Source organism: Ailuropoda melanoleuca, chromosome 13 (assembly GCF_002007445.2).
Source record: "Ailuropoda melanoleuca isolate Jingjing chromosome 13, ASM200744v2, whole genome shotgun sequence".
NCBI lineage: Eukaryota > Metazoa > Chordata > Mammalia > Carnivora > Ursidae > Ailuropoda > Ailuropoda melanoleuca.
Window position 1 is genome coordinate 22,896,623 of NC_048230.1, and position 17,402 is coordinate 22,914,024.

The 17,402-nt window shown below is 59.9% G+C and overlaps 1 protein-coding gene across 3 annotated transcripts; it reads left to right on the top strand.

Annotated features, from left to right (window-relative positions):
- The first annotated feature begins 1,361 nt into the window (after nt 1–1,361).
- On the top strand, nt 1,362–16,297 carry OSBPL7 (oxysterol binding protein like 7). Of its 3 annotated transcripts, none has more exons than XM_011221805.3 (23): nt 1,362–1,897; nt 3,218–3,372; nt 3,481–3,606; nt 3,790–3,843; nt 4,479–4,592; nt 4,894–5,004; nt 5,123–5,240; nt 5,884–5,987; nt 6,359–6,451; nt 6,536–6,668; nt 6,752–6,846; nt 7,036–7,131; nt 8,038–8,172; nt 8,638–8,731; nt 9,431–9,678; nt 9,899–10,036; nt 13,034–13,097; nt 13,210–13,288; nt 14,217–14,361; nt 14,453–14,597; nt 14,685–14,811; nt 15,010–15,132; nt 15,285–16,297. In XM_011221805.3, exons 2-23 carry the CDS (start codon nt 3,298–3,300, stop codon nt 15,391–15,393), a joined length of 2,526 nt encoding a protein of 841 aa, XP_011220107.2. In that variant the 5' UTR covers nt 1,362–1,897; nt 3,218–3,297; the 3' UTR covers nt 15,394–16,297. The 3 variants fall into 3 exon arrangements, with proteins under 3 accessions (XP_011220107.2, XP_019652652.2, XP_002916856.2); XM_002916810.4 differs by having other exon boundaries at nt 1,364–1,897; nt 8,035–8,172; XM_019797093.2 differs by lacking the exon at nt 3,218–3,372 and having other exon boundaries at nt 1,363–1,897; nt 8,035–8,172.
- Nucleotides 16,298–17,402: the final 1,105 nt, after the last annotated feature.

The window sequence follows — 17,402 nt, forward strand, 5'->3', positions numbered from 1 at the left end:
CCTCCCTGGACCAATCCCACAAATGGCATCTCTTACATGTTTGTCCTTTCGAAGGCAGCTGCCAGCTTTGCCCGGTAGCTAACATGTCCCAGGGGATTCTGAGCAAAAGAGCTGGGGCAAACCAGAATTCCGCATTTAATGAGGGGGTCTGGAGGCTCTTGAGTGGGAGGCCTCCTCCAAACCTTGGAGAACCAGAAGTTCTAATGAAGAAGAGAATGTTTAACTAGAAGCCTGCCGTTGTCCTTGATTGGAGTAGGGAAGGTGGCTGTCGAACTTTCCTCCCAGACCTGGGGCAGTGCCACGGCTTCTTGCTTAGTCCTGGACAGGCACCACTTTGACTGACAATCTCACCAGTTTTTCTGTGGCCTGGTCCAGGACCAATTTCCCACAGGGCCCAGCTCGGTGCTGTATGCCCCAGGGATGCTCGGGCAATACAAAGTGAATTAAAAGGCCCTTGAGGCTCGTGCATGTCAGAGCTGGTCTGACCAGTGCTGCCCAGGGCCCTCCCTGACTCCCAGAACCCTGCTGGGTGCCACCACCGCCCTCCTGAGGCTGCAGGAGCCGTGCTGAGGCCCTGAATGGCCGAGAGAACAGGCGTCTTCCGAGAGATGTCTAAGATCCTGTAGGGTAAACCAAGGCCTGGGTGGGGCTGAGGTCGGTGGGGGAGGTGGCCCACATCCTTTCCGGATCAAAGAACCCCACATTGCACCCTTCACCTGCTGGCGATGCCTGAGGCCCCACCGTTAAAAACTCCATTTCCAGAAAGCAGCTTCACTGTCTGTAAAGCTGTCAGTCCATTTTGCATTCATTTTAATGAGGTTTAGACCTTTTTTTTTTTTTTTTTTAAAGATTTTATGTATTAAGGGAGCACGTCTGCCAGTGGGGGAAGGAGCAGAGGGAGAGAGAGAATCTCAAGTAGATTCTGCACTGAGCGCGGAGCCCGACGCGGGGCTCATTGTCAACCCCGAGCCAAAAATCAAGTCAGATGCTTAACCGACTGGGCCACCCAGGAGTCCCAGATTTAGACCTTTCTTAAGAGTTGATTTTTAATTAGAATCGAGTACTGAGCTGAGACCAGTACTCCAGCAGAAGAGCAGAGGCGCTCAGAAAGGGAGGCCGGGGGTCCCTGAGTTGGCTCCAGCTAGCCTTTGCTAACAGCGAGCTGAGCTGGTCGAGCTGGTCGCTGCTACAGACCCCCTCCTGATCCGGAGACTGCAAGGGGGGAATTCTGCGTTACTCATAGATGCCTCCAGCCCCTGCGGGTCCTGCCCCGGTGGACATCACCCATGATGACGGCCTCTGTGGGGGCCACTGCCTGCCCCCCCCCGGGGCTGCCCTGACCGCGCTGTTGGCACTGTCTACTGTGGTACCCCAGGGGCATCCATCCCTTCCCGTCAACCTGATACCTTTGCTGGCTCCAAATTTTGCAATCTATTTTCAGATGTAAAACGGGAGGGGGGCGGTTAATAAGGAAATGGCCTTGGGTACTAAGTGGGGTCAAGGCCATGCTAGTCCGAGTAAACACTTTAAGACCACTGGCTTGAGGCCAGCATCTCCCCAGTCCTCCGTGATCTGTCTGGAACTGCGCACAGTGGGGACTCTGCCTCCACTCCCAGGCTACCTCGGTGCTGGGGAGTCCGCTCAGCCCTGAGTCCTCCCGGGAGCAGGGGGGCAGAGCTGAGCGGCCGCCCGGAGCTTGGCGGGAGGAGGGGCCGGGGAGGGGGAGGTGGGGAGATCCGGCTGGAGGGGAGGCTCCGACGTCTCCTTCCTTCCTGGTTCCTGCAGCAGCTGCTGCCACTGCTCAGCTTCATGAGGAGGGAGCGGGCCACTCAGAGACGGTGACTCAGAGGCAGAGCGGAGCGCGGGCCAAGGAGCACTGGCGTCCATGGACCCTGGGGTAAGGGGGCCGCGCTGGCATCAGCTGACATCGCCTGGGCAGGTTTCCTCCCACCTGAAGCTGGCGGGTCTGCCCCTCCGGAGACGGGGGTGGGAATGGAAGTGGCGATGGGGCACCGACCTGGCTCACCTCGACCCCGCACCCTCTATGGACAGAGCCTCCCCCTCCACCTGCCAACAGTGAGGGGCCAGGGTCTTCCGGGGCCAGGAAAAGGGCACAGGGGTACCCAAACACCGGAAGAGTTTGGGAACTTTCAATGGCCAGATGCAGGAGTTTTACCACCGCCCCCCCCCCCGTCAGCCTCTTGTACTACGGGCCCCTCCGTCCCGACCTCCTGGCCACCACTAGCCCACCGCATCCCTGTCCCTTCCTGGCCTCCGCTCCTCAGGTGCTTGTTGGCTCCATTGGAAGATCTGAGCCGTTTGCCCAGCCTCGGGCCAGCCTCGCCCCTCCAGTGCCTCCGTCTCACACACAGCCTCATGCATTATTGATCTCCCCGTGGAGCCAGGATGGCCAGGGCTGGTGCCAAGGGCGCCTGTGGGCACTGCTGAGGGACCAGTGTGGACCTTGGCATGTTCTTGGCCACCCCTTTTCCTGCACACAGTGCCTCCATGGGCCTTGTCCCCTGCTCGCTCCGGGTGGGTGGTACTTCTCAGGGGCCGCAAGGACTGGGAGGATAGAAGGGAGGCTTTGGTGGGGGACTGAGGGTCTCAGGCAGGCATCCTAGGGTGAAGGCATGGGGAACAATGGGGAGGGGGCTGTCTCAGGCCTCAGTTTCCCCCATGCAGAAGATAGAGGATCTGGAGACCAACTGGTGGGGAGTCGGGGTGAAGGGATTGGGAGCGCTCTGCCGAGGGATCGTGCAGGAGGGGACTCTGTGCATGAGGGCAGCAGGGGGGAGGGATGTCCAGGGGTCCTGAAGGGAGAGAAGCCGGATTGAGATCTTGCTTCCAGTCTCCGAATTCCTCCGTCCTTTTTTAGAGCCTCTTTTTTCACTCCCATGCCTCATCTCTGATCACCCGTGGGGAATCCTCCAGAGAAAGCACTGAGTGTTTCCTAGAGCCTGAGAATGTGGGCCCAAGGTGGGGCTGGGCAGACTTTTGTGGTTTTCTCCTGGCACCGGCCTGCGGGCTACTGCTAGTTCAGCTTGTTCACCTCCGAGCGGTGGCCGCAGCCGGAGGGTGTGGGCAGGGAAACCAGCCCAGGGTGCGGAAGGGACACTTGGCAAGGCCTGGCAGGTGAGCAGATGTGGGTGAGCTCTTATCTCAGACGAGGCAGGAGGGGTTGGAGGTGCTCATGGGGTCTCTCTCTTGCTTCAAGGGTCCCCTCAGGGCAAGGTGACATCCTTCTCCTTCCACCGCGCTCTACCTTCTCGGCAGGGAGTGGCTGCTCCCTTCTCCATGGACTTCCAAGAGAGGGTCCCTAACTCCTTGGCCGAGAGCATTCTGTCTGCAAAGCCAAGCAGTGCTCAGCAGGTCTGAGGGTGGGGAAGCAGGCAGTGGGTGGAGAGAGCTTGGCTCAAAAGTGGGGGGCAGATCCGGTCACCTTCCCCACTGCTTCCCTACCTGTGTCCCGGGCTGCAGGCTTCTGAGCTGTGGGAAGTGGTGGAGGAGCCACGGAGCAGGCTGGGAGCAGAGGGCATCATGCCGGAGCGTCAGGAAGGCCACCTGCTCAAGAAGAGGAAGTGGCCTTTGAAGGGTTGGCACAAGGTAGGGTGGGCAGGGCAAAGGGAGGGGCCAGATGCAGGGGCAGGAGGGGGGCGTGGGGGAGGGCGTGGGCAGTATAGGGGCTGTGTGTGTGGAGAGGAAGAAAGTCCATGTGTGTGGTTGCTCTCTCCCCATACCCTTTCCTCTTGCCTCCCGGGTTCTCGTTCCTTCTGGGCCACGTCACAGAGATACTTCGTGCTCGAGGACGGGATCCTTCATTATGCAACCACTCGGCAAGACGTGAGTCAGGGCCTCTGCTGGGGGTCGTGGGATGAGTGTGGCCCCAGAATGCTCCGAACAGGCAGGGATATCTGGAAGCCACCAGAGCAGGGTCTGATCCCAGCTACACCATTTCTGGATGTGGGGTCTTGGGCAAGTTCCTTTCCTGGGCCTCAACTCCCTCATCTCTAAGATGGAGAGAGCACGACCCCCCCCACCGTCATACTCCCCCCATCTTGGTGAGGGCCCTTGGGACAGTGTCCAGCACAAAAATTAGTGTCCAGGAAACGGGAGCTTTCTCTTCCGTGCCCTCGTCCTGTTCCTGTGCTGGGAACAGGAACTGAAGACCTACGCGCTCAGGCTCTGGCTCCACGAGGGTGTTTGCCTTCTCGGCCTTGTGGGTGCCTGAGAGTTTCCTTGCTCCGTGACTCCCTTGAGTTCAGAATGTGGCTTGACGTAGTGGGGTGTTCTGTGCACAGGAGGACAACTGACAAGTCCCTGCCGACACTGTGCCTTGGGGGTGAGGGTGAACCCACTGCCTGGCCCTTGAGCCTAGAGTCACCTCTAGGTGACTCAGTGACTCTAGAAAGATGGTGACTCTGTGGTCCCCAGGGCCTAAAAAGTCCCATTTCCCCCCTGCCAACCCTGCATTCCAGATCACCAAGGGGAAGCTTCACGGCTCCATTGACGTCCGACTGTCTGTCATGTCCATCAACAAAAAGGCCCAGCGCATTGACCTTGACACCGAAGATAACATCTATCACCTCAAGGTGACATTCCTGGGAGCCAAGTGGTGGCTTGGGCCCCAGCCTAGCTGGGGCACACCTGAGAGAGGGTCGGGGGCTGAGGGTCTGTCCCTGAGGTTGACAGCAAGGGCGTTCCCATCGTATACAATGGCCAATGGCAAACCACCTTCTTGGTTCTTCTGTAAACAGGCACAGAGCTAAGGGCTCAGACTCCTGGGGAAGCTGTGCTTTGCCTTCCCTGCAAGGAGCCTTTGCACAAGCTGGAGAGCGCTGTGAAGCGGTCCTTCCTTTCATGCTTCCCTCCCTGTCTCCATCGCCTCTGCAGATCAAATCCCAGGACCTGTTCCAGAGCTGGGTGGCCCAGCTTCGTGCCCACCGCCTGGCCCAGCGCCTAGACATGCCCCGAGGCTCGCTGCCTGGCACCACTCACCGGAAGGTAAGAAGGGCCCTGCGCAGGGGCAGGTGACAGGGGGATCCAGGGGTGGTGGCTTCAAAGAACCATGAGACCCAGGGAGGTGGGCACTGTCCTGCCTCACCCTCGACTCACCCCACAGGTTCCTGGTGCCCAGCTTCCAGCAGCTGGCAGTGCCTCGGCTCTACCTGGAGTTGGACCTCAGGAGAAGGTGTCTTCCTGGCTGAGGGACAGTGATGGGCTAGACCGCTGCTCTCATGGTGAGGGGCCCGTGGCACTGCGCCTCGTGGGCAGGGCCCATGCTGTTGGGTCTAGGTGGCATCCACAGTCACAAGGGGGAGGACTGTCACCTCCATCCCAGCCTCTGGGAACCTGGACTGCTGGAGGAGAAAGCCTCGGCCTCCAGCCCACCGGGTCTACTCGGGCCTGCCCTGGGGAGCACCAGTCTTAGAGAGGAGGGTAGGGCTTGTGCCCCAGGCCCGGACTCAGGAACAAGAAGATACAGAATGTCAGTGCGGTGAGGGGTCCCGGGGAGTAGTGCCAGGGAAGGGGAGCACTCCAGAGCCGGGGTCCTGGAGTAGGCGCCTCTGATGCTGACCTGGGAGAGGGAAGGCCAGCAAGCAGGGACGGAAGGAGGCAGTCTGCGCGGGGGCAGCAGGGTTCAGATGTGTTATGGTGACAGTGGAGGTTGGGGTGCCAGCCCTCTCAGGAAACGAGGGTGAGGCCAGACCAGGGCTGAGACGGGGAACTGCTTTGGGCTCCTGAGCCAAGGAGGGGGCTCCCGGGTCCCGGTTTCTATGGCTGCCCGGTGAAGTGTGTGGAGGAGGACGGGAAGCTGAGGGACAGACTTTGGGGTCCCCGGTCAGTGTTAAGAGAGGGACTTCTCATTCATTCTTCCCACAGAGCTGTCTGAGTGTCAGGGGAAGCTCCAGGAGCTACACAGACTCCTCCAGAGCCTGGAATCGCTGCACCGAATCCCCTCGGCCCCTGTTATCCCCACACACCAGGTGAGGGCCGGGGGGGAGGCAGGGGCCTACCTGGGGTCTCTCCCACTAGACGCCTGCAGGCCCACTGCATCCCTGGGACAGCTCCCCAGGCCCCCTTATACGCTGCTCTTCCCTGGAGAGCCATGCATCTGCCTAGATGACTCACCTCACATGTCCAGACTGTCTCAGGGTCGTGTCTCTGCCCCTTGGGGCTGACCCCTGCTGCTGTGCCCATGCATCCACTAGGACGTCCGTCTTCTTCCTCTGCGATGTCAGATGTCTCTGTGCCCCCCTCTGGGGCCATCTGCCTCTCTCCTGGCTTTCGTGGTTGCTGCCCTTCTCCCCACCCTGAGTGACACTCCCCCCCCGCCCCCCTGCCCTCCACGTGCCAGGCCTCAGTGACAACCGAGAGACCCAGAAAGGGGAAGAGGACCAGCCGCATGTGGTGCACGCAGAGCTTTGCCAAGGACGACACCATTGGACGGGTGAGGTGGGGCATGGCCCCCAAGCCGCCGGGTGGGAAGCCATGAAGGAGGCTGTCACCTTTGACCCCTGCCCTTCACCTACAGGTGGGTCGTCTCCACGGCTCTGTTCCCAACCTGTCTCGCTACCTAGAGTCCCGGGACCCCTCAGGCCCCCGCGGGCTGCCGCCTCCAGACTATGCCCACCTGCAGCGTACTTTCTGGGCCCTGGCCCAGAAGGGTGAGTGTGTGCGGGAGGGGCGGCAGGGGCAGGCAGGGGGAGGGAGAGGAAGAGGAGACTGATGCCTGCCCCTGCCCCTACAGTGCACAGCTCCCTCAGCAGCGTCCTGGCTGCCCTCACCGCCGAGTGGGACCGACTGAGGGACCTGCACCAGGGTTCAGAGCCTTCACGGACGGGGGTGAGGCTCAGGGACCGGGGAGCGGTGGGAGGAGAGGGCTCAAGGCCGAGGCCCACAGGCCTGGGGCGGAGAGCAGAGCCGGGTCTGGGGAGAGAGTGGGTGGCAGAAGCAGTCTGTGCAGAGAGCAGCGTGGTGGGGTGGGGAGGGCTTTGTCCTCCCGGCCCCTGGCCACTCACCCTCTCCCTGCAGGTCTCCGAGTCCTCCACTGGCCCGAGGCGCCTCCACTCACTCTCCGTGTCTTCGGACACCACTGCGGACTCCTTCAGCTCCCTCAACCCTGAGGAGGTAGGAGCCAGGCTAGGCTGTGAGGACCGTTTCTCCTGCACCTTCTTCCTCGGCAGAAGTCAAGGCACTCTTGGTCTTCAGACCCGAAACGGCCCAGAAGTCCTCGCTCCAGCCCCCTTTTTAAAAATTTACTTATTTATTTATTTTATTTTATTTTTAACTTTTTAAAGATTTTATTTACTTATTTGACAGAGAGAGAGGCAGCGAGAGAGGGAACACAAGCAGGGGGAGTGGGAGAGGGAGAAACAGGCTTCCCGCCGAGCAGAGAGCCCGATGGGGGGGGGCGGGGGCTGGATCCCTTCACGCCCTGAGCCGAAGGCAGACGCTTACCGACTGCGGGCCCCCAGGCGCCCCAGCTCCCGCCCCTTTCATGCAGCAGCCTCATCGTGGTCATTCCTGCCCGGCCAGTGTGTGCACAGTGCTTTTACCTTTAACTCAGGGTCCTGTGAGGCCATGATCCTTACCCTCAAGTTCATGGTGGAGGAAATAGAGACTTAAAGAATCTGACTGATGGGGGCCCAGGCTCCCGCAATTGTGGATTGAGGGTTGGCTGAGCTGGGACTTAGGTGTTCTGAGCACAGACTCTGGGGCCGGGCTCCATGGGTTTCAGTTTGGCTCCGTTGCACGCCCGCTTTGTGACCCTGAGCCTCAGTGTCCCGACCTGCAAAGTGGGGGGTCATGATCGCATCTGCCGCGTAGGGTGAGTGTCAGGATGGAATGTGTTAATACGCTCGCTAGGAAGCCTTGGAAGCCTTGGAGGCCGGCTCAGAGTCAGCTCCCGGCAGAGTGCGTGGCCATGGGGAACCTGTCTCCTTGCTCCCATTTCCTCTGGCACCCCTTCGTATTCCCCCATGCTCTCTCCCCTCCCCAGGGAGCACGGCCTGACACCCCTCCTTCCCACAGCAGGAAGCTCTGTACATGAAGGGGCGGGAGCTGACCCCCCAGCTGTCCCAGAGCAGCATCCTGTCCCTTGCGGATTCCCACACAGAGTTCTTTGATGCCTGTGAGGTTCTCCTCTCTGCCAGCTCTTCTGAGAATGAGGTGAGGTTGGGGAGGGGGAACCCTGGGAATATTGGAATGGGGTCCAGAGGGACTAGAACCTGTAGATTCCCAAATCCTTTCTAACACCTCGGCTGCTATCTCTGGCCCTGTGTCCAGACCTGCTGGGTTTGTGTCCCCGCTCAGAAGTCTCTGCTGGGGACCCTTCCTCCAGCTCAGTGTGCTTTGTTCCTGTTGGTTCTCCTGAGACGGCTGCCTCAGCCCCACCCTGCCATCTTCCTGCAAGCCCGTCAGCCCCAGCACTGCCCTGCCCCCTGCCCTGGATCTCAGCAGTGCCCTGCTGCCCTGTCCTAGTGTACCACCAAGTCCCTGAGCTTTCTCCCCGCAGCGAGAAGGCCAGGCGTCCCCCTCCCAAAGTGGCAGGGCACAGGGTCTTACCAGGCTCTGGGCACTGCCCAGCTGCCCGGGAGGCCCAGTCTGCTCAGCCTGTCATCTGTCCCGGCCCAGGGCTCAGAGGAGGAGGAGTCATGCACCAGTGAAATCACCACCAGCCTGTCCGAGGAGGTGCTGGACCTCAGGGGAGCTGAGCGCTATCAGAAAGGTGCCCGCTGGGTGTGCAGCCACGGAGGGGTTGGGGAGGGGTAGAAGTGGTGTTTGTCCACAGCCCAGGCCCCTGGGAGGCCATCTCTTGGGGTGACTGGTGGGCTGACGGCTTTGGATGCTGATCCAGAAGTGACCCCAGGAGACGAGGAAGGTGAAGCTGTGAGCTGCAGAATGTTCCAGGAGTGGCTCTGGGGCTGGGTCAGGCTCAGGGCCCCGGGGTAGCCTCCAGTGCAGTCTTCTGAGAAGGTTCGCCTAGGGCCTGATGCAGAGAGAGAAGCTCCCATCTTGGCACTCTTCAGCGGTGTAGCTTTGGACATGTCATTTTACTTCTCGGAGCCTATTTCTTCATCTATAAAATGGGCTGTAAAATGGGCTATAAAATGTTTCTGTGTTTATGGAGGGGAGCTGAAGATAAGGGTGGGGGCTCAGGAAGGGCTTCTGGGGTGCAGGGTTTCTGGCCGTGGGGACCGCCCTCTCGGAGTGGTTCTCTGCCCCACTGCCCTCCGAAGTCCCCCAAGAGCTTGTCTGCAGTTGGCTCCCCAGAGGCCCCACCCTGCACTGAGTCCAGAGTGGGGGCTTGGGAGTGAGTCTGTCTAGGAGCCCCTGGGGGGGGGCGCCTCCTCGGGGCTGGCCTGGGCACCTGCTGGGTCAGGATGCCGTGCCCGGAGGGAGAGCGACTTGGCCGGGTGGGCCCCAGGGGCCTGTGTTCCAGGGAGAGCTGCAGGGCCCCCGCGTCGCCGCTGCCTGCCGGCAGCCAGCGGACCAGGAGCCGACGTGAGCCTGTGGAACATACTACGGAACAACATCGGCAAGGACCTGTCCAAGGTGTCCATGCCCGTGCAGCTCAACGAGCCGCTCAACACCCTGCAGCGGCTGTGCGAGGAGCTCGAGTACAGCAGCCTCCTGGACCAGGCCAGCCGCACGGCCGACCCCTGCGAGCGCATGGTACCCCGCCAACTCCTGGCCGGGCTCCTCCCCGCTGCCGGGGTTCCACCTCGGCACCCCTAGTCCTTGCCGGCAGTGGGGTGGCACCCCCCCTTCTCTGGCCTCCCCCCCAATGGCATCTTCCTCCCTCCCCCCGGCACCCCCAGTCCTTGCTGGCAGTGGGGTGGCACCCCCCCCTTCGCTGCCCTCGCCCCTCAATGGCATCTCCCCCCCCCCACAGGTGTACATCGCAGCCTTTGCCGTGTCTGCCTACTCATCCACGTACCACCGAGCAGGCTGTAAGCCCTTCAACCCCGTCCTGGGGGAGACCTATGAGTGTGAGCGGCCTGACCGGGGCTTCCGCTTCATCAGCGAGCAGGTGTGCGCCCCAGAAGAAGGGGGTGGGCCTCATGGGCGGTCGGGGCCCGGGGGAGAGCGCAGGGCAGATGGCTCGGTGCCAGGCGCTGTGCCGCGTGGTGGTGGCAGCACAGAGGGCCCTCTGCTCTGGGGAGTCCCGGGCCGAGTGTGGGGGGCCGGCTCGAAGCAAGGAGTTACAGTGCCGTGTTCTAGAGCCTGGAAGCTCCCAGGCTGCCGTTCAGCTCCACGCGGAAGGCGGACTCTAGGGGCTGATCACGAGCTGAGTGTTGAGGGAGGAACGAGGAGTACTACGGTGGGGGCGGGGTGGAGAATGGAATGCTCCAGACAGTGTAAAGGAACAGATGGAGCACGTTTAGGAAGAGCAAGAGACGCAGCTGAAGATGAGCCGGGGCCAAACCCTGAGGAGCCCTGTAGGTGAAGAGGTGGCTTTCAAACCCCGGAGGCTGTGGGGCGTCATCAGAGGGTCTCCGGCAGTAGTGATGGGCTCTGAAGTGCGCTCCATAGACAGCACGCAGGCAGCTGCGTGCGGGTGGGTCAGAGGTCACCGTGTAAGGGCTGCTGAGGACCTGCGCTTGGCCGGCGGCAGGCAGGTCGCGTGGCTGTTGGATTCGGGAGCTGTGTCTGTGTTGTTCTTGACAGGACTCGGTGGGCCGCAGAATGCTGTTACGCGTAAGGGATAGGGGAGGTGGTCGGTGTAGGGAGACGTGGCAGGTGGCCTCGAGTATCTGCTTTGGGGGGTTCTGTGGGCGTGTGGCAGTGCCAGTGAGCAAGATGGAAAGGACAAGAGGCAGGTGACTGAATTAGCAAGACTCCTTATCCGTGTGGGCTTGACTTCCAGGGGGAGACGTCCAGTAGGCCCTGGGCCATGTGGGCGTGGAGCTCCTCGGGGAGTCCAGGGTGGGGCTGACAGACCCAGGAGTCGCCAGCTTAGAGGACAGGTGACCCTAAGGCCTGCCCCAGGGGGAGGGTCTGGAGAGGAGGCTGGGCAGGGAAGGCAGAGGAGCTCTGAGGTGAAGAGGCGGGCAGGTGGTCCCCAGGACTTCAAGGAGGTGTCCCTGGTTTACTGAGTGAGGGAGCTTTCAGAGAAAGGCCGGGGGCCGAGCCTGGATTACAGTGGGTGTGTGGCAAAAAGAAGTAACATAGAGAAAAATGCTACTTAAAATAAAATTAAATAAAATGGGGCTCCTGGCTGGCTCAGTCAGTAGAACATGTGACTCTTGATCTCAGGGTTTGCGTTCAAGCCCCACGTTGGGTGTAGAGTTTATTTTAAAAAATAAAATTGGGCCTGCCTGGTGGCTCAGTCAGTTAAGCGACTGACTCTTGGTTTCAGCTTAGGTCATGATGTTGGGGTCATGGGATTCTCTCTCTTCCTCTGCCCCGCCTTGTGTGTGAGCTCTAAATAAATAAGTAAGTAAATAAATAAGTAAATAAAAGATTAAATTAAAATAGAGAAACATTGATTCCAAAAAGTTTTACCAGGAGGGAAAAAAGAGGGAGAGAGGGTTTCAGCCAGAGGTGGGGATAGAGTTGAAGCAGTTTTTGTTTTGTTTTGTTTAGATTTTAAGTATTTTTGTGTTTTTTAAAAGATTTTATTCATTTGAGAAAAAGAGAGACAGAAGACAAGCAGGGGGAGGCTCAAGAGGCAGAGGGGAAGCCGACTCCCCACTGGGGAGCCTGATGCAGGGCTCCATCCCAGGACCCCGGGATCATGACCTGAGCCGAAGGCAGACGCTTAATGACTGAGCCACCCAGGTGCCCCTGCTCTTTTTTCTTTCTTTTTTTTTTTTTTTTAAGATTTTATTTATTTATTTTAGAAACAGAGAGAGAGAGGGGCAGGGGTGAGGAGCAGAAGGACAAGCGGACTCTGCTCGGAGCCAGACATGGGGCTCGGTCCCAGGACCCTGAGATCATGATCTGAGCCCAAACTAAGAGTCCGATGCTTAATGGGCTGAGCCACCCAGGTGCTCCAATGTTTACTCTTGTTTAAGATGGAAGAAACAAGATATTTCTGTTCAGAGAGAAGGAGAAATGGAGAGGGAAAGACTGCAGGGCAGAGGGGGGATGGGGAGAAAGGAGCCTGCAGGAAGGGGTACAAGGCAGTGGGGTGGGAAAGGGCTGGGCCTGGCAGTGGGTTTCAGGGGACTGGGGTCAGGGTGGGAGCTGTAAGTTGGTGGAAGGAGTTGCCATCTCTGCTGTCCCTCTGATGGGGGCATTAATGTGGTGTGAAGGGGATGGGTTGGGTGTCCGTCCACGGAGGAGGAGTGGGCCTGGGTGTGGACACAGCTAGAATGAGGAGTTGCCAGTGTGTGCTGTGTGTCTAAGGAGCAGGGAGCCAGGCGTGGCACAGAGGAGGCCGATCGATGCTAGGCATTGCGGCGAGTGGTGGCAGCGGGTTGTCGGGGGTGCAGGGAGAGAGGGCGGAGGTGACGGAGTAATCTCAGCCGGGGTGGGATGGGGTGGTGGGGAAGGAGGTGAAGCCGGAGCTGCCGCCACAAAGCAGAGCAGAGACGTCTTGGGAGGAGCCTTGGGCCCCAGGGAATGGGGAGAGAGGCCAGGCTGCGGGCTGTGGGATACCCGAGTTCAAGTTCCAGAGATGGAGCCGTTCCAAGAGGGACAAGGCCAGGTTTTTCCAGGGCTGTGGTGTGGAGGCTGTGACAGTGATGAGGGAAAGGACGGTGAGGGGAGAGAGGGTCCTTGGGAGGGCACAGGAGAGGCCCCAGCTGTCACTGCTAGAGGACTTCGTAGGCTGGAACAGGGGTTCTGGGCCTCTCGGAGGGAGTGAACAAGAAGAGGGAACGTGAAGCCTCATGGGGAAAGAGAGGGTGATAGAATTTGGTTGGTGGCCAAGGACGACAGAGACAAGAGACCTGAAATGAACTGGTCCTCTGGGTTGCAGGGGAGCTGGGAATGGGGGGCAGGGACTTTGGGAAGCCGTGGGGTCGGGAGCAGACCCCGGGTCCTCAGAGGCAGAGTCAAGAGACCTTCTTTGCTCACCAAGGTCTCCCACCACCCCCCTATCTCGGCGTGCCATGCAGAGTCTGAGAACTTCATCTTCTGGCAAGGTGAGGCGTGGGGGGCATGGTGAGGTGGACGTGGGGGTGAAGGGCACGTGGCGGGGGGTGGGTGCTGGAACACTCTCTGGTCTCACGTCTCCCTCTCCCAACCCACCTCCAGACATGAAGTGGAAGAACAAGTTCTGGGGCAAATCCTTGGAGATTGTGCCTGTGGGGACGGTCAACGTCAGCCTGCCCAGGTGGGTGTTCCTAGCGCCAGGCCCCGCCCACAGGCCTTCCTCCAGGCGGGCACTGCTGAGGTGGCAGGGACAGGACAGAAAGGTCTGGCCTGAAGCTGCTTGAGGTGGGGCAGTGCCTGTACACGTGACACCTGTATTTACAGGGTTGTGCATAAAGAAAGGTGAAAAATCTTAGAATAGTAGAGCGGGAAGGGCTCATCAAGGTCGTCTGATGCAGTGGCTTTCACACTTTCTTGACTGTGACTCACAGTAAGAAATGCATTTGAAACTTCACGCCAATGCACAGACACACCCGGACACACACACACACACCCACAGAAACCTAAACTGACCTCAGGACCCATCACAAACCACATTTGAAACACCCTCATTAGCTCGTGTCATTTTAGAAGTGGGGACAGCAGCCAGAGGAGAAGGCGGCCTAGCCCGCGTGGTCCAGGCGTCAGCTAGAGGCCAGCACGCAGGCAGAAGGCTCCTGGACTTGAGAGTCAGAAGTCCTGGCTGGGAGTCTTGATTCTGCCGCTTAATAATTCATGCAAGCAGCGAAGAGACCTGCTGCCCCAGAGCCTCGAGTCTGCTCTCCTATTAGAGTAGCGAGTGGTCCCCAGTGCAAGTGGGGAGTGAGCCGGGTAACAGACGTGAGCAGAGCTACGCTGGTCCCTGGCACCAAAGGGCAGGGACCCTGCCTGTGTGTTCATTCCCGTGATGTAGGCCCTCAGATGCGTGATCGAATGAGTGGAGACGTGTTGGCTTCAAATTTTCGGCAAAGGCCGCTCTGCTGGATACATATGTCATCCTCCACAGCAGGGGCAGAACCGGGGCCCCCGCGCTCCTTCCACAGACCCCCACGACCTGCTCCCCGGCTCAGGGTGGCACTTGTGCCCCAGGGCCGGCCCGCTGCTGCCCTCCCCCGCTCTGTCTCTCTCAGGTTCGGGGACCACTTTGAGTGGAACAAGGTGACGTCGTGCATTCACAACATCCTGAGTGGCCAGCGCTGGATCGAGCACTACGGGGAGGTGCTCATTCGGAACACACAGGACAGCTCCTGCCACTGCAAGATCACCTTCTGCAAGGTGGGCGCCCCCAGCCTGCCTGTCCACCCCCAGTGGCTCACCCCGGGGAGGGGGCGTACCCCTAAGTGCCCTGCCCCCACCCCCACCCCAGGCCAAGTACTGGAGCTCCAACGTCCACGAGGTGCAGGGTGCCGTGTTCAGCCGGAGTGGCCGCGTCCTCCACCGGCTCTCCGGGAAGTGGCACGAGGGGCTCTACCGGGGGACCCTGCCCGGCGGTCAGTGCATCTGGAAACCCAGTAAGTGGGGGGGTCGGGGAGGGCTGGGCAGGGGTGAGGGCGGCTCCGGCACAGGCCACCTGCCCCAGCCCCCTGCCTTCCCCCCAGACTCAATGCCCCCAGACCATGAGCGAAACTTCGGCTTCACTCAGTTTGCCTTGGAGCTGAACGAGCTGACAGCAGAGCTGAAACGGTCATTGCCTTCCACGGACACGCGGCTCCGGCCCGACCAGAGGTCAGTGTCAGGCAGGCCCCACCCTAGAACCGCCGGGCTCCTCTGTCCCCGCCGTGGGTTTCCGCACAGAGCTGGGCCTATCCTGCCTTCATGGAGTTGCCTCAGGGAGAGGGGTCCTGGGCGGGGACAGAGCTGGGCAGGGGATAGAGGCCTTGAGTCTGGGGGGGCAGTTCCACTGACTGCTGTCTGGAAGCTCAGGTACCTGGAGGAGGGGAACATACAGGCCGCTGAGGCCCAGAAGAGAAGAATCGAGCAGCTTCAGCGGGACAGGCGTAGAGTGATGGAGGAGAACAACATCGTCCACCAGGCTCGCTTCTTCAGGTACTTCTGCCCTCTGCCGGGGTCTCTGCCATCCAGGCTCCCCTCCCCTCCCCCTAGCGCCTTCTTGCTCCGAGCGGGGCGGGGCGGCTGTGGGAGGCAGCATCCAGGAACCCTGGCCTTCATTCCGGCTGTTCACCCTCTCCCTCCCCCAGGCGGCAGACGGACAGCAGTGGGAAGGAGTGGTGGGTGACCAACAACACATATTGGAGGCTGCGGGCCGAGCCAGGCTACGGGAACCTGGACGGGGCCGTGCTCTGGTAGCCCTGGCCCTCGGGGGCAGGAGGCTCGGATTCCTCCCTCCTGCCTCTGCCCCCCACGGACATACACATACGGGTGAGGCCAGGCTCCCCACTCACTGCCCCAGAGCTCTGGCTCCATCCCCTCTGCTGGCCAGAGGGCCTCCCTCTCAGCCCATTGCCCACCCCCCCGTTTGGGGTGGGAAGCAGGATCTTTGCTTCCCCAGTCTTGTTGCCCTGGACAACCAGCATGTAAGTCCCTTCTTGCTCCGTCATTTCTCCTTCTGTCCCCCTTGGGGTACTTGGGGGAGACTCCAGGCTCTCCAGGACCTGTTCCCCATTTAGTGCCTTCCTAGGACACAAGGGACCCCTTGATCCTCCCCAGGCTTCCTATGCCCACGGCTCTGGCCCCAGCTGTGCAGTTGGAGTGAGCGAAGGAGAAGAGATGGCCTTTTCTTCCACCCCTCTGTCCCTCCCACGCCCGTCTCCAGCATCTGCCCCACGCCCTGGCCCGTCGGGGCTCCCTTTGCTTAGTCCTTGGCAATCTCGCCCATCTTCCTGGATCCCCTTCTCCCAAACTGCTAAATGCCTGTGGCTTCAGCTCCTTCGGCCTTGTCCTCAAGTGGTTTCCTTCCGTCGCAGCTCAGCAGGTACCCCCAGAGTGGAGGAGGCCTGTCCCGGAGGCAGGGAGCCTGGCCTCAGACCCCGAGGGAGTGAGTGAGCACGCGTGAGAGTGAGTTTGTGAAGGGGTGTGTGCATGTGTGCGTGTACCCGTGTACTGCTTGCGGGCGAGCAGGGTCCCCCATGTAGCCTGGATGGCCCGAGCTGGCTGTCCTCCCCTGTTGCTGCTCATTTCCGCCGCATCCACCTGCGAGGAAGGTGAATCACAGTGACGTTCCAAGCGCCAATAAAGACTGTCTGAGATTTTGGCCTGAGACCATTCATTTAAAAACACATAATCTCAGGGTGCCTGGGTGGCTCAGTGGGTTAAGTGTCTGCCTCTTGATTTTGGCTCAGGTCGTGATCTCAGGGTCGTGAGATCAAGCCCCACATCGAGCTCCGCACTGGGCGTAGAGCCTACTTGAGATTCTCTCTCCCTCGCCTTCTCCCTCTGCTCCCCCCCCATAAAAATAAATAAACATAAAAACACATATGCGTAAGTTCAGTGAAGGCCCACAGTTACCCACTCACCTGGGCTAAACAGCCCATGTCCTCTCTCTCCCTTAATCCTCACGTCCTGTCCATTCTGTCTCAGATGCCTCAGCTCTGGCCCCTTCTCAGGATTGCCCCTGGCTTAGGTTGGGCCTTTCGCAACCTTTGCCTGGATTATCACCTTCAAGCTCCCCAGGGCACTTCTGTTCTAATGCTGACTTTTAGGGTGATATTTTATTTTATTTTTAAAAGACTTTGATTTATTTGTTTGACAGAAAGCGAGAGCACGAGCGGAGAGGAGGGGCAGAGGGAGAGCAAGAAGTAGACTCCCCGCTGAACAGGGAGCCCGGATGCGGGGCTAGATCCCAAGACCATGAGATCATGACCTGAGCTGAAGGCAGGGGCTTAACTGACTGAGCCACCGAGGTGCCCCTAGGGTGATTTTTTTTTTTTTTAAAGATTTTATTTATTTATGTGACAGAGAGAAAGCCAGCGAGAGAGGGAACACAGCAGGGGAGTGGGAAGAGGAAGAAGCAGGCTCCGCGGAGGAGCCCGATGTGGGACTCGATCCCGAAACGCCGGGATCACGCCCTGAGCCGAAGGCAGACGCCTAACGACTGCGCCACCCAGGCGCCCCCCTAGGGTGATATTTTAAAAGAGGAGATAGGCTGCCTCACGCCTGCTTCAAATACATTCATTGCTTCTGAGCACCTAGAGGAAAAACCTGCTCTCTTCAACCAGCCTGAAAGCTGTGTGGTCCCCATCCCCCTCCGGCACAGAGTGCTGACCCCCACACCCAGCATCTGAGGTCAGGTCTCCTTCCACCCCTAGGCTACCCCTAGGCTGATGAGCGTCCAAGGAGAGGTGGGAGTGGGGGGCGGG

Bases quoted from the DNA above. Each gene is read 5' to 3' on its own strand.
- OSBPL7 (XM_002916810.4), top strand. From the start codon at position 3,298: ATGGACTTCCAAGAGAGGGTCCCTAACTCCTTGGCCGAGAGCATTCTG. The intron at 3,373-3,480 runs GTCTGAGGGTGG...CCCGGGCTGCAG, and splicing joins AGCCAAGCAGTGCTCAGCAG to GCTTCTGAGCTGTGGGAAGT. The intron at 8,173-8,637 runs GTGAGGTTGGGG...GTCCCGGCCCAG, and splicing joins CCAGCTCTTCTGAGAATGAG to GGCTCAGAGGAGGAGGAGTC.